General features: G+C 39.4%; 1 protein-coding gene across 1 annotated transcript in view; it reads right to left on the reverse strand.

The window, feature by feature from the left end:
• ITGA8 (integrin subunit alpha 8) overlaps nucleotides 1-14,790 on the reverse strand; it is a 94,843-nt gene that overhangs the window by 3,108 nt on the left and 76,945 nt on the right. The window contains exon 28 of the mRNA XM_042888940.1: nucleotides 6,547-6,648. Within this exon, the coding sequence (XP_042744874.1) occupies nucleotides 6,547-6,648 (102 nt within the window). The remainder of the gene's footprint in view (nucleotides 1-6,546; nucleotides 6,649-14,790) is intronic.

Consider the following 14,790-nt stretch of genomic DNA (forward strand, 5'->3'; position numbering starts at 1 on the left):
TAATAAGGAAAATAATAAGGAAAATAATAAGGAAAATAATAAGGAAAGCAAATCTAATAGTAGAATACAGAGGTTATAAACTATCACTTCAATACCGTTTTTCAGATTAGAAACATACATTTATTGGAATTTTCCAAGAGTGGCTTCATTTACTGCAAGTTTCTTTTCCCTAGTTCATGATAATTATTAGAAATGGGATTTGCACATATACAAAAGTACTTGCCATCTCATATGTAAGAATCATTTTTCCTTAGTACAATGTAGGAAAAAAAAAAAAAAACACACCTTTTTTTGCAGTTCAAGCAGCAAAATTCTATTCAGGTTCATGCTGGTATAGCCTACACCAGTATAACTTACTTATATAGAAAAATATTCAGAAACAATGGTTGACTACAGCCCAAACTCTTTATTCAAACCACAACAGATACCAGCTTTTAAAATTTCTGCTGACAGTTCAGAATACATTTGCTGTGATTTGCGTTTTAGCTAAGCAGTCTAAAAATGAAACCCAAGCAGAAGGCTTGTGATACAGCCTAATGCCCATGATGCTACACCCCTTAAAAGAAAGTGAGAGTCTGTTACGTACAAAGGAGGTAAGCGTAAAACACTCTGTCCCTGTCTGAGGCTCTAGAAAGCAGCAGATGTGTATAACATGACTTATGCAAGGTTTTAGTTGAGTCAGCTTCTCTCTCCAGAGCTTCATCTTGAGAAAGAGCAATAATAAACCTTCTGTATTTCTACTTCTGTGTCATCCATATAAGTAACCTCCCCCTTGCTCTCCCCGCTATACATTGTACCAAATGTATTCTATGCTCTCAGACTGTTGGGAAGGCTCCTCATCAATCTCATTTAATATTTACTCTCTCTCCACTGTTCTTAAGCAGGAAGGAATGAATCTGAGCTTTCCTTATCTCCTTCAGCCACAGTTATGTCCCTTAAGGTTTGTCTTTTTTTGTGTGTGCGTGTGTCAAAATGTCTCCTTAATTGCTAGGCTCGGAAGTTATTTCTCCCCTGGGCTTTCAGCTGGACCTCTCTCATTTACTTTTAAAACAGAGTAAGTATGTGGCAGATGGAAGTTATTTTGTTCTCCATGACAAGATGACAAGTTTCCTTTGCAAACTGATTACACAAACTCTCAAACTATCTTGCTCTTTAATGCTGGAGGTACAGATAGGAAATCCAAACCTCTTAATAAGTTTCTTGACCATTGTCTACTCCCTGATCTGCTCTCATTGCAAATTCTACTTGTTTTTTGGCTGTTAACTCATGGGCTAGTACACCTTAAATTTAGCAGAACTCCAGGCTGATTCATGAAACAGCACGCTAAGTCTGAAAAACTGAACTCTGTAGTCCAGTTCACAATTAATTCGATTTCCGTATCTCTATAATTTTTTCTCCTCAAAGATGGCAAATTACAGCCTTTCTGCAACTCTCTCACTCTTCCTCACGATCTGCTCTAGACTTCCCTTTCTGCAAGAACCAGCGATCTTTGTCCTAGCTACCATCGTGCTTAACTGGAAGATGCTTCCACACACTTCATCTGTGCTGCCAGCTATCCCTTCTCCGACACAGTGCTTGCAAAAATGGCAGTCTGTTAAGTACTTCTGATGCATTTATTTTTTTATAGCATCTCTCACTGTTACGGGACACAGTCGAAATTACGAACAAAGTTTCTATGTGGGATAACAATTACCTTCTACCCAAGCTTACACTGAGGGTTACACTGGAATTCTTGAGAGACTGCCCAGCCCTCACAGTGACAGCATTCCAACATTGACTGGTAGCATGAAGTGCTTGATGTGCTGGTCACACAATCATACAATCCTAACAAATACATTCACATAAAACCTAACAAATACTTCTATTAGAGCAGCTGCAGATAGTTATTACTCTACAACACTTAATTTTTAGTCAAGCAAAAAAGAAAGAATATGCAAAGAATAAGTATTAGTTCTCCAATTAAAGCAAGATAAATTCATTTCAAGGCAAACTAAGAATATGAAAAGCCACCCCTGGCTCCCAGCAAATATCTTGTGAGTCACCATGTCACTGCAAGGATACTACTTTGGGAAGCTTCTTAAGCACTGCAGAGCTCTGTGGGCTCTCTGTATCACTGTGTTCAGCAATAGCAATACTTATTTCAAATGGACAAAGTACTTCTGAATGGCTTTCCTTGTGTCTCAGATTGGAACTGTATCTGGTGTTAAAATGCAAGGGCAGAAAAAAATGAGAAAAAGGTCATCGGAACTGTCTGCAGAGATTCCTTCCAGAGAAAAGCCTGTTGAGGAAAAAGATGAATTTAAGTAAAAGGCTCATCTGGCCAAGGACATCAGAAGGATGCAGACGTGGTGGGCTGCACGAAGCCTCAGTGAGCTCAGACGCCCAACAAAGAAAGCATCTCCCTTTTACTGCTTGAAGATCCTCGTGCACGCTGCTCTGAGGCAAACCTTGAAGACCTGGTCACAAGGGCAGTGGATCTCACTAGGCTTTGGCTAAAGATGATGGGCAGTGCATGGAACTACAGAAACCAATGTAGCTGTTCTGTAACTCCTCTCAGGCACTATTTCCCAGATATTTGCTGCACTTGTCTACTGCATTTTCTTTCCTTTCAGGCTGCAGAAATAAGAAGACAACCTGGCTCTGCTTGTGATGCCTCTTAGAGCACATGTCAGCACAGAGCCAGATGGGAACATCAGGGCCTTTCTGAAGATGCACTGTACAGTGATGTGGCAGTACATGGCCTTGCCTGCTCTGCATGTGCTCATAGCCCTCTCCCCTACCCCCACCTTAGGTTTCTGAGAGCCAGCAAATGGCCATGTGGAGCACTTGAGATTTATTTGGTGAGCAGAGGATTGTATACAGCACTAGACTCACTCCTGTGTGTGCACTGACAGCAGGATTAATGCCCTGGGCTGCCTCCTTTTAGACTTGTACAAAGACTTGTGGAGCTGTGGACACAGCTCCTGGTCAACAGCTAGACACCACAAGTCCTGAACACCCACAGGACTGAAACAGAAGGGAAGACAGAAACAAAACATCCCATCAGCTATGCCTGCCCTGGTTCACCATATCCAAGACGACAGACCCTCCTCAACCAGATGCTGTCCACAATGCTCTTCCATATGATTTTGATTTAAGATCAGTCTGCATTGTTCAGCTTGGATTTCTGTTGTTCTCCATGTGGTAGGTTTAGTGCTGCAGGATCAGAGCCAGGGAATGTTTTGGGAAAGATTTATCTGTTTTCATCTAAGGTGGCCAACATGAAGTAGAATTCTTGCACGTGCTGCATGCTGGCACTGCCCTTCAGATTCATTTTAGCTTCTTTCTCAGTTCAGAGCAAGAAGACTTCTTTATGTTGCCTCTTTAAAAAAAAATCCTTTTTTAAATTAATGTGCCACATTTACGCACATCCTAATTAATAATATATACATATTTTTTTCCATTGGTTTTTATATAGTTTTGACATTGCCCCTGACTTTGGTGCTATTTAACATAATTCCAAGATTGTCTCCAGTGGACAGCAGGGAGGGAAGGTGGTGTTGTCCATAGGTAGGTCTTCCTGCACAGGTGGGAGCTGGGTTCTACTGCTGGGAACACCCAGCACCAGTGCAGTGCCTGTCTGTGAGCTCTTCACAAAGCTTTTTACACTCCTGTCCTTTGAAAGATGCACTTTAAAAACAATATTGTATCTGTATTTTTGTCTGCTACAGAAAAGTCGCAAAAGAAACGCTAAGTAAATTAAATACTCTAATACCAGGATTTTTTACTGGAGATGTTGATCTTTCTTTAATCTTCAGTCATTTTGCTTAAAGACAGAGGAACAGTAACTCTATAGCACTCCTATGTGCTCCCATCCAACTTTAGCAGAATTACATTCCTGCATGCTCTGAAAAAATCCTCAAAAACAGAATGTAAAAGCTTCTTCGAGCTTGGAATTATAATTGCTATAGACATTGATGTTGACTCTTTACAAATATTTGTACACATACACTTTGTAGGGCACAAAAGCACATTTAAAATGAAAGTACTCATAAGAGTAGAACAGCTAAAAAAAAGAGTTATAAGCCTGAGTGAAGCCAATTTCTGTGCACAGTAGGACACTGGTCAAACAATTTATACTAAAGGCTTTCCCTCTGAAGATCCTACCAAACATCTGAGGTAGAGGTAAACCATAGTATCTTAATAAATTCCAAAACTTGCTCAAGAATCAGAAACAAAAATGGAAATTGAAATTCTGTTTATTCTAACTCTGTACTTTGTATGATGAAAGGTATTATTTCACCTTCCACAAGAAATTAAACAAGTATTACAGCCTTGTTACTGTAATAATGTCTCTAAGGAAAAGTGACATTTTGTCTTGATACATCAGCTAGCAAGGAAATCCAACGGGTTGCACAATAAGGAATTGTAATTCCAAGCCTATCAAAATTAACAAACACTTCTATTGACTCTACTGAATTTTGATTTAAGCTCCACTAAGTTTCCAGCTATTTTCTGTTCAAAGCCATTTTCACTCTAAGTTTTTTACTGCGAAAGATTCCATGGTGATGAAAATAAAGGCCTCAGGGCTACAAATACATAAGTGCATGTCATTACTGATGTGCATGCAAAATATTTATTGCATTAAAATTAAAGACATTATCATCCTGTATCACTGGAACTCAGTACTGTATGAGCTAAATGAAAGACATGTGCTCTGTTCTTATACAATATATTATCTTAACTACATAAACCACAAGGTGTTACCTGGTTCTTAAGTACATACTGTTGACAATTGATTTTAAAATATTAAAATCTTTATTCCGTTTCCTACCTTGCATTTTCTGAGAATGAAAACAACCCATGAACTTCCAAAGAAATAGTTGGAAACTTTTAAAACACAGCCGCTGACCTTTTCCAGAAGAAGCAAAAATATAGCGCATTGCCCAACTTCTTGGAAGTGGAACATCAAAAGAGCTTGTGCATATAACACATCGAGCTGTAGAGCTGGCAAAAATCAACTGCCATGTCCAGATATGAAACAACATAAAAGCACTATCATTTTTCAACATTTTACAGTTGCCATTACAGGCATTTTGCTGTAAATCATCTGCATCAAATAGCAAGCATTATTCTGCTGGAGTAAGAGAATAAAATGCTTATCTGATCATTGGTAGATCATCTGACACTTGCTGAGAACAGCAGGCTATCACCTGGGGTATAGCACTTCAGTCCAGATGAAGGCACCACTATCAAGAGAGCTCTGCACAACATGTGTTTCTGTTACGGAACACATGCTACAAGAAAATAAAAGACCCTGAATATATCTGTCAGCTTGGCGCCTTTGAACCTTTTTGGGTGAATACAGTATTAAGTCTCCAGTCTCTCTGATGAAATCACGGCTCTCTTGGTGTGAGAGGCTGAAGTTCTGTCACTGAGTCTATAGGACAAAGATTTAAACTTGTGTCTTCCCACTGCAAATATCGACCAGCCATTAAATCCATGCATGCTCAACTCTGAACCTTATAGCTTGCATCCTCTACAATATATTCAGTGTAAACTTTAAAGTGTATTATGCTGGTTTTAAAGATGAGAAAACATCCTGTTCCCTTCTGCTATATCTCAGCGGGCCAATATGATGTGTACGTATCAGGATTTAACCTGGAGAAGTTTGGGCTGAGATCACCACATAAAGATCTGTGAACAATAAGTCTTTATAAAAATGAGAATAATAAGCCTCCACATTTCACATGACTCATACTAGAATCAAATTTTGCACTCATATTTTACTCACTTCCATCAGTAAAGCAAAAAAAGACTAAATTTTATCCATGATATTAGACACCAGAATAATAATCTCCTTTTAAGTTGCTCCCCATGTTCAGTGCATTGACAATGGGAAACAAATCAAGTGTATACTTCCAGCATTCATTGTTCATATAACAACCCACAGCTATACTAATTTCACTCTGCAAAGAAGTCAAGTTTAGTTGATATTCAACTAAAGGGTCTGTAGGGATTACCAGGTAATTTCATACCCTCTACCTGATGCTCTGTGAGGTGGCAAAACCTAGCACGGCAAGCAGACCCTTCTGAAAATAAGGGTCTCAAGGAAGTTTAATATAAATAAACGTTGCCAGAGACAACCGGTAAGCTTGTGTAAGGGGACTGCTGACTAGAAGGAGATCTCTGACTGTGGGAGAAAGAACATTTTGTACCTTTCACAAAAAATTTCCTCCAGAATTGTTTTACTCCAGACCAGGTAATTAGATAGTCGCTTTCACAGTTTTGTTGTTTTCTCCTGGGTAAAAAATCCATCCAGATTGCAATAACACAGTCCACACATGAATGCAGCAGGCAATTATTTTAAAATGGAATCAGTATCACATACCAGCAACTTCCACAGCAAGCAATAAACATATTTCCTTTAGGTATTATTCCAGGAATTTACACTAGAAACACAGGAAAGACTGATCTCAATATTTTCACCTATAAAAACTTTGCAGCTGAGAGCAGAATGACCAAATAAATGTGCTTCACACAAGGGTATCATTTTCAGTTACTTACTGCTGTGCTTCCCTCTGGGAGCTTCGCTGGCTGCACTTTATAGGGCATGTTCTTAACTTTGAAGGACACATTGGAAGAAAGAGTATAGGGATCATTTTTCCTCTGAAATTAAATAAATAGAAGAAATTATTAAAAACCATATCTGAACCCCAAAGCATGATGAGAAATAAGCAGATTAGAACTGATTTCCTAAAGCAAAGATAGCTTCTTTTAGTAAAGGGTCCCAGGTTCCTGTGTGCATTCACAAGTTTCAGGATAATGCTGAAATACAGAATGCACATTCAAAGTGGGTACAAAGGGTTAGACATGCAGAACAGCACATGCAGTTATTCCTCATATTTCTCCCTGCAACATGGGACTGGTGAGCTTGAAGCAGAGGGAGATTTATGGGGTGCCTATGTTTTAAAATCTTTCCTCTGCTCAGGAAGGCCATCTAGGATCAGAGGTATCTTGAGAAAATGTCTAGGCCCACACTGAGACCAGGCTGGAAAGGCTCCTTGTTGGCATCAAAGGTACAGCTCCGCACTGCCATCACAGAACAACGATAGGAACCAACATCTTTGCACTTCACTTACAGTGTGATTGATTTCCTATTGCAGTGCTGTTCAAAAACACCAGAACAACCCACCTTGCTTTTTTACTACACCATGCAAGTGCAACATCAACGTTTAGTTGTTACTGCTTAGCAGGCTGCCTAATAAAATTTTTTACACAGCTCTCATTAAGCACTTCAGTGTAGCTAAAGATGCTCAGACTAAACAAACTGTAGCTGTCTGTTCTTTGTATATTTCATTTAGATTTGTTTGCATTTATTAGATATTAGATTACATATTAGAGTAGGCTAGGCTAGATTAGATTAGGCAGCATCTTCTGCTGTTTAGAACGATTGAAAGTTGTTATATCACACAGCTCATGCTGAGACTTTTAATTAGTCCTGTCTCCTCATCTGCCAGCCAGACAGACACTGACAGCCTCCACCCAACTGTTTGCCTCACAGTGCAGTTCTGCCCTTGACAACGACCTCCCACCCTGTGCAAACTTCTCAACATGGTAGCCAAGTGCAAAAATCTCTACTGTTAGGAACCAGTGTAAAACCTGACACACGAAGGCTCCTGTGCCTTACAAGAATCTTTCTGATTGCAACATTTAGGGAATACAAATATTTTCCACACAAATACTTTGAATCCTTTTGAGCTCTTGGCACCATCAGTATCTAATTGGAATTGATTTCGAAGGCTAGGTATACCATCTATCAAGTTAATCTTCCAGAACTCTTTGAAGTCTTTCATTTTCACTGGATGCCACATGGTTATAAAGCAAAGATCTTGCAGCGTGTCTACCTCCTTTCTTGTTTTTATCCCAAGGAAGGATGCCTGATGGGTTACCATGCTCCTCTGGAAGCCAAGGAACCTGTTTCACATTCCATCTCCGCAGCTGATTGTTCCGGGTGACACTGCATGCAACTCATCATTCATATCTCATGTGAAGTTGGGGTAATGATAAAAATTTCCAGTATAAGTACTTCAATTTGCTCTGAAGAGAATTAAATAAGGCCTTGGAGTCATGATTATCATTATATTCCTTTACATTACATTCCTTGAGGTAAAAAATTAATCATATATAAGAATATTTTTGAAGTACTTAATCATTCTTGCTACCTGTCTCAATTCTTTATGAAACATCAGAATTAAACACAGTATTCCAATACTGATTTATGGAAAGACAGAGCCTTGTTGGTAAAGTAATCCCTTGTTTTGGCAGCAGCTACTTACAGAGTACATTGAGTAATGGGATGAATTTTAAATTATCCCAGTAACCTGAGTCAAGTGTAAATTCTACCTTATCCATTTTGCAAAGTTCAGTTGCCTCTTGTGCCCCTTATAATCTTTGTGCACTTAGAAAATTTCTCCCATCTTCAAGGCAGACTAATGTGGAAATACTGAAAGCCATTTCTCATCTTCTCAAGTCAGATTTGTTATTTAATAACTAATGAAACCTGTACTATTTCCCATTTTTTAATATTTCCTGTGATTTTTTTTCCTGTACACTGTACTGTAAAGTGCATTATTGCTTTATAAATCATTAAATTCATTCTAACCATCACACTTACTAGTTTTTTTTTTTTATTGACTGCATTCATACTCAGTGTATTTGGAATGACCCTGTCATTTCCTAAATCACCTTCTGCAAAACTCTTTCTCCCACCTTATATTTTTGGCACATTTAGGAGTTCTGTTCCACTGACAAGACTTAGCTCCTTCCTGATTATCCAAAATCTTTTCCTCCCTCCTAAGTGTTGTTTTCCTCTGAAATTTCCTGTTACATAAAAAGATTTAAAACCTTTCCATTTAAGAAAGATTTCTCCCTTTTCAGCTGTTTTATGGAACAAAGATTGAGACAAAAAGATTCCATGGTCTACTCTTTTCTTCACTGAATAAGAATGATATCTTTGTAAACACGACAAGAAATAACCTACATCTGGAAGATGGCTTGGGTGAAGGTGGATGGTCATGCCCAAACTCAATTTTCCCAGAATTGCCGATGTTGGAAGGCACCTCTGGAGATCATCTAGTCCAAGAACATGCTCAGAGCTGGGTCAATGAACAGCATGCTCAGGGCCATGCTAGCTGGATTTTGAATATCTCCAAAAATGGAAAATCCAAAAACTAAAAGCAACCTGTTTCAGTGGTTTTTGTTTGTTTGTTTTTGTTTCAGTTTTGTTTTTTTTTTTCCTCCTCTTCCACAGAGTACTTTGGTATTCCCAACTCAGCCTCTACCCCAGGTCAACTGGCTGCTTTCACTTCTTGCATATGTCCTTTTTACCCCCGAGTTTTACCAGGAACTCCTTGTTCTCCCATGCAGAGCTACTGCTACCTTTGCTTGATTACTTAGGATGGACTGTTCATGAGCTTGAAGGAGATAATGCTTGAGAATCAACTCACTCCCCTGGAGAAGAGTTCTCCAGGATCATCCCCCTTGCAGTTCTTCCAAGCAGATACCTGAAAAGGCTGAAGCCTTTTCTCCTGAGGTCCAGGGCAGTAATTCTGGTATTTGTCTTGTCCTTCCTGTTTTGTTTTTAGACAAAAACCTTGCGTTCAAATATATGAACATTTGTTAGTGACATTAAGCCAGCATATTTATTATCTTCTGGAATTCATTTGCCTGTACATTAATTTTGTTATTTCAAAATTATGAGAGCAGCTGAACATATATTACCGAACATTCAACCTCTCCTTTGAGCTTATATTAGGAATGAGCAATAGGAAGAAAATTGCCTTAAGAGACTACATAGGAGAAGCCAAAATCAGCTCTTGAATACAGATGGCACCTAATGGAAGGAACTATATCTTCTATCATCAATGCTTGAAATAAAAAATAAGCTGACATAATATTAGGCTTAGAAAATAAACAATTATTGTAAACTTTCATGGTGCTTAAAATCTATGAAATTGTCTTCAGAAAAATAATGTTTTCTTCACCACATTCCTTATTTTCCACTTTCAGACTCAAGGCATTCTCCAACTTCTATATGAGATTCCAAGCGTTGGACTCTTCCACAAAACCCCAGCGTGTTTCTGTAGATGTACAATTATTTGTGTTCAGATTCAGAACTCCTTCTGCCTGAAAAAAAGCCTCATGTTTTCAGTTCTAAGCAATTCATATTAAGCAGGATTCTGGCTATGATTTATAAAAATAATCTGTAGTGGAGAGGGCAGGAAATATTAGAGTATTAAAGAAGTATATATTAGGCAGACAGACTGATTGGCTAAGGTACAGAGAAGGAATTAACTCCTGAAATATCCTACAAAGAAAGGCAAAACCCATAGGAAAACAAATTCTTTCACCTACTACACATGGCTTATTTCATTTTCTGCTTATATCAGCAATAAGAACATCAGAGGCAGAGGAGGATACTTTGTGATTTAGTGCTTGGCTGGGGTTAACAACCATGGGTTGTGCCCACTTCTATCAAGTGTTCTCAACCCATCATTAGGCTCTTGGAAATGCTGCACATCTCCATTACTTTATAGGAATGGGGAATATAAAAGAGTATTTTCTTGCGTTCGCAGAATTCTTTGCTTGTGGCAAAGAGCTTTAAAATGATGACTGTGGTCAGCATCAGCTGGGAATAGAATTTTACTTGTACCAACACCTTGGAGACAGGCAGCTTGCAGTTGTGTTTATAATTCTCAAGTCATTTGAGAGAAACAGCATTTCTTTACGCATATAATTGAGCATATAATTTTAGCATATAATTTTTTAAACAGTGTATATTTAAATATTCAGTGCTTACTGGAAGAAGCAGGACTTGTGGTTTGCAATTCAACTGAGGGCTCCATTATGGCTCAGAGAAAAGGAAAGAAGGAATTTCGTCTTAGAGGATATCAGTGCCTTAATGATCAGCAGGAGGAAGCCCAGCCCTGGCTACATCAGCCTTCTGAAGTTCCCGTGGTGGCCAAACAACTGAGCCTGCCCTGCGCATGTGGCTGACACAGCTATTTGTCCAGACCCTGGCTAGGTGGTGGAACACAGCCATTCCCTGGGCTGCCTGGGTGGCAGATCCCTGCTGCTGCATTTGCTAACGCTTCCCTCTTTCCACACACTTCTGTTTTATAAACAGTTTCAACTGAAGCCTTTGTTTTCTTTAATAGTTGTGAGACACAAGCAGCAGCCAGAAATGAAGGAAAGCATTCTCCAAAAATATTGAATGAAGTATCTCCCTAGATACTACTGAGATGAACAGAAATAGCACAGGGAGTGCTGGAAACACTTGGACAACTCAGAAGAAAGTTCTCCCAGTTCTGGCAGAAAGCTGGCAGTTTCTGCAGGAAGCTCAAGCAAGCACCTGAGCTCTCCTGACATCTTTAAGGAACACTGAGGCATCTTTGTCACAGGGCAGATTGACATGCAAAGGGTGAAGGGTAGCTAGACTGAGAGCAGGAGGAATAGAACCTGTAGTAGTGTGAGGAAGTCTGACAGCTGATTGCTTTTCTGCAAGTTTGAGGTGTTTAACTACCAGAGATACTCCCCAGAATGACCCTGTTTCTGTGTGTCTGTGGAGCACCGTTCAGCTTCTCTGAAATATGGTTTTCTGGTTAGATGCAGCCCAGTGAAGCTGTCCTACCTGAAGAGCAGGCACTGTCTCTACAGCAAGTTGTGGTGGAATTTCCCCCCCAGAGCTGCTATCTCCTGCAGACAGAATTCAGTGCCAGTGCAGCAATATTGGCCCTCCTGATTCATACTTGTTTCCCCCTATGTCCACCGCAGTCTGGCACATTTTAGAGAGGAGACAGTAAGCAATATGGTGTTACCTTTTACATGTATGCTTAGGGAATTTATTAGTTTGCTTTCTTCGACCCACACCTTCAAAAACCTTAACAACTGCCAACAAGGAGTAGCTTACATAAATGCTGAGAGTAGAGGCCATGCAACTGTTTGTTCTTCTATCATATTTAAAAGAATGCATCTATTACTGTGTGCATGATGAAAAAGTCCTATTTGTACTAAGATGGCAAGCCCATGCTTTTGAAAAAGATAACACTCCTTTGAAAATCAACACCTTCTCATCTCTATCTTTAATCCTTTATACTTGACATACTGTATCCTTTAAATGTCATACTATATTATTTAAATTGAGTATTTTAAATTATAATAGAGGCAGCTACTTTCTGTGATTTCAGATCACTTTAAAGTGATTTTAATGGTTATCAGTTTAAGATGTTTATTTTTCCATAAACTTAACCTAACGTATACCCTAGCACATCTAGCAAGATCCTTATGTTCTGCTCTTGTTAACCTTTTGACATTATTTTGAATAACAATAAATGAAAACAAAACCAGTCCACACCCAAAAGAACATCCAGCTGGCTTAGCCCAATGCCAAAATCTCTCTTTCTAGCCTTCACCTCAAATAAACAACCAAATCCAGCACAATATGGTATTTTTGGCCACACACTCTTTTCTTCTTTACTTACTTTGTTTTCTGAAATAACAACAATTGTTTGACATAAAGGCAGATTTCTCTGACAACTTCCTCCTTTTGTTATTATTGTATGTGTCCTGAAGGTCACTGCATCAAATTTATGACTTTTAGTCCTCAGTCTGAATGAAACTAATCCAGTTCTATATATGGCCATGGTCTGCCTATGGCAACAGGGACAGACAACCTCCATCAGTTCACCTTAGCTCTGATTTCCAGCCCTCTACAAACACCACATGTGCAACACCAGACAGTTTGCGTGGCCCCTCTTCACCGTCTTCTGCATCTGTGTAGTTACACTGACTCCTTGATAGAAAGGCACTGGCTGGAAAAGAGGATTCCTACCACACTAAGAAGAGCTTCTGAATTCACCAGTAATAAAATATGGAGAACCTCAACAAAATTTCTCATTAAGGAAGTGCATGTAATTACAGCATATACTCTAACAGCAACAATAGCTCCAGGTGCCGGTTAGTGCAGCTCAGTTTGTCTTTCTGAGGTGCCCCACTGTCTCTGTATGCTCAACATTGAGCCCAGGCTTTGGATTCCAGTCTGAGGCCAGGCACTTAACAGCATGAGTGTTGCTGCACTCATTGCCTTTATTATGTGAAGCCTATACTTCCATATTTAGGCCTCTAAAAAGAAATGGGAGCAGTGCATGAGCAGAACACTGAAAAGACAAGTGTTTTACAGAGAATACCAAACCGTGCTTTGGCTTCTAAAGGAGCACCAGCTTACACAGTGGCTGCCATCTTTTTGTAGCTTTTGAGCTTTCTCTGATTATAACCAGATTTTTTTCTCTAATACCAATTAAAGCTCATGCAGTCAAGGGTGCCAAACTCAAATATCTGGGACTCTGTAAAAGCCAACAGTGAAACAGTACAATTAACAACAGCAAAAAGAAAATAAACTCAAAGCCTCTTGGGAAACTTGCTGACTCTGTTTTTTTTCACATTGCTGCTTCCCCAAGAGCACCAGAATACTGTTATCACTTGTGAGGAATTTTCAATACAGGCTGAAACAGCAGCTAAGGATGAACTGCCCATAAAGCTGTAAATGTCTGAAGTGCTTGGAGCCTGGAAGCGTGCCTTTAAATCAGACATAAGGTGCAGATTCACCATTTAGAAATTCATTTTCCAAACTCCTGAGCATTACATTAAAAAGTATCCACTGGAGTTCAAAGAACACTGGTCAGGATCCCCTTGGATCTACTGCTGATGAGTCAGGAATGCCACAGTTAGACAAATGGGGACATCATAGTGCCCTAACAACACACAACAAAACTGTTTCTCTTTCGCATGAATCAGGCCACTATTTGCTAGATCAGCAAGTCTGAATCCAAAAGTCAGGGCTTACATTTACAGTCAGGCTTTGAAGTTAATCCAGTAAAGGTCTGTGATTCTTCTTGGCCTTTGCACAACGTCTGCCTCTATCTTTGTTGGCTGCTTGGGAAATTCGGGCTGCTTTATTTACTTAAACGTGTCTACTCTTAGCATATCATTTAGCTTCTATTTGCTATAGGAGTTTAGGCTTCAGGGTGAGAGATTACAACTGTCAAGAGGCAAAGGGGTCAGTTGTTGCCAAATAATCTAAGTGGAACAGGAAGGAATCACTCACTACAAGATGGATCTTCTGCGGCAACAAAATACACAGGCTCATCCACAGAGCTTCAATGAGAAACATGGATTATTTCATCCGAGCATTAATCGATTAAAATTCTTACCAGGTTTGCAGTAACATATCTATAAGGAGATATTAGCATGTCTATGAGAAGAAAATGCATACTGACAGTTTGTACTCAGCTTTAAATGAGCACAACAGTTCTTCCAGAGACCAGCCTACATTCACCTGGATTGTAACACAGTTGTGGAACGCTGCATGTTACCACCATCCTGCCTTCTTTGGTGTATGAAAATATTGTGCATTAAGTGCATGTACAAAAGCGTTTGGGATGCTGCTGTGGAGAGAGCAACTTCTCCTCCAAGCTTCTGCACAAAAGCATTAGTGTGGGGTCATTGTGTCCTGGCTCAGCACCACCACATCCTACTTTGTATCTCAATCCTCAGTTTGAATCTGCAGATTTCAAACGTGCTCACAGCAGCAGTTTTCTGAGATGTACATCACTTTCCTTCTGGAGTAACTTTGGGAACTAAAAGATTACAGGCTTACCAACAGCAAAGAATGCCCTTTTTAGGAAACTAATTGTGTTCTATCTTCTTTTATGGCGATGGCTGACTAAGTGTTAATTTTAAAAGGGGCTTTGA

Source organism: Lagopus leucura, unplaced genomic scaffold (genome assembly GCF_019238085.1).
Source record: "Lagopus leucura isolate 7727_CA_CO unplaced genomic scaffold, USGS_WTPT01 Super-Scaffold_100157, whole genome shotgun sequence".
NCBI classification, from domain to species: domain Eukaryota; kingdom Metazoa; phylum Chordata; class Aves; order Galliformes; family Phasianidae; genus Lagopus; species Lagopus leucura.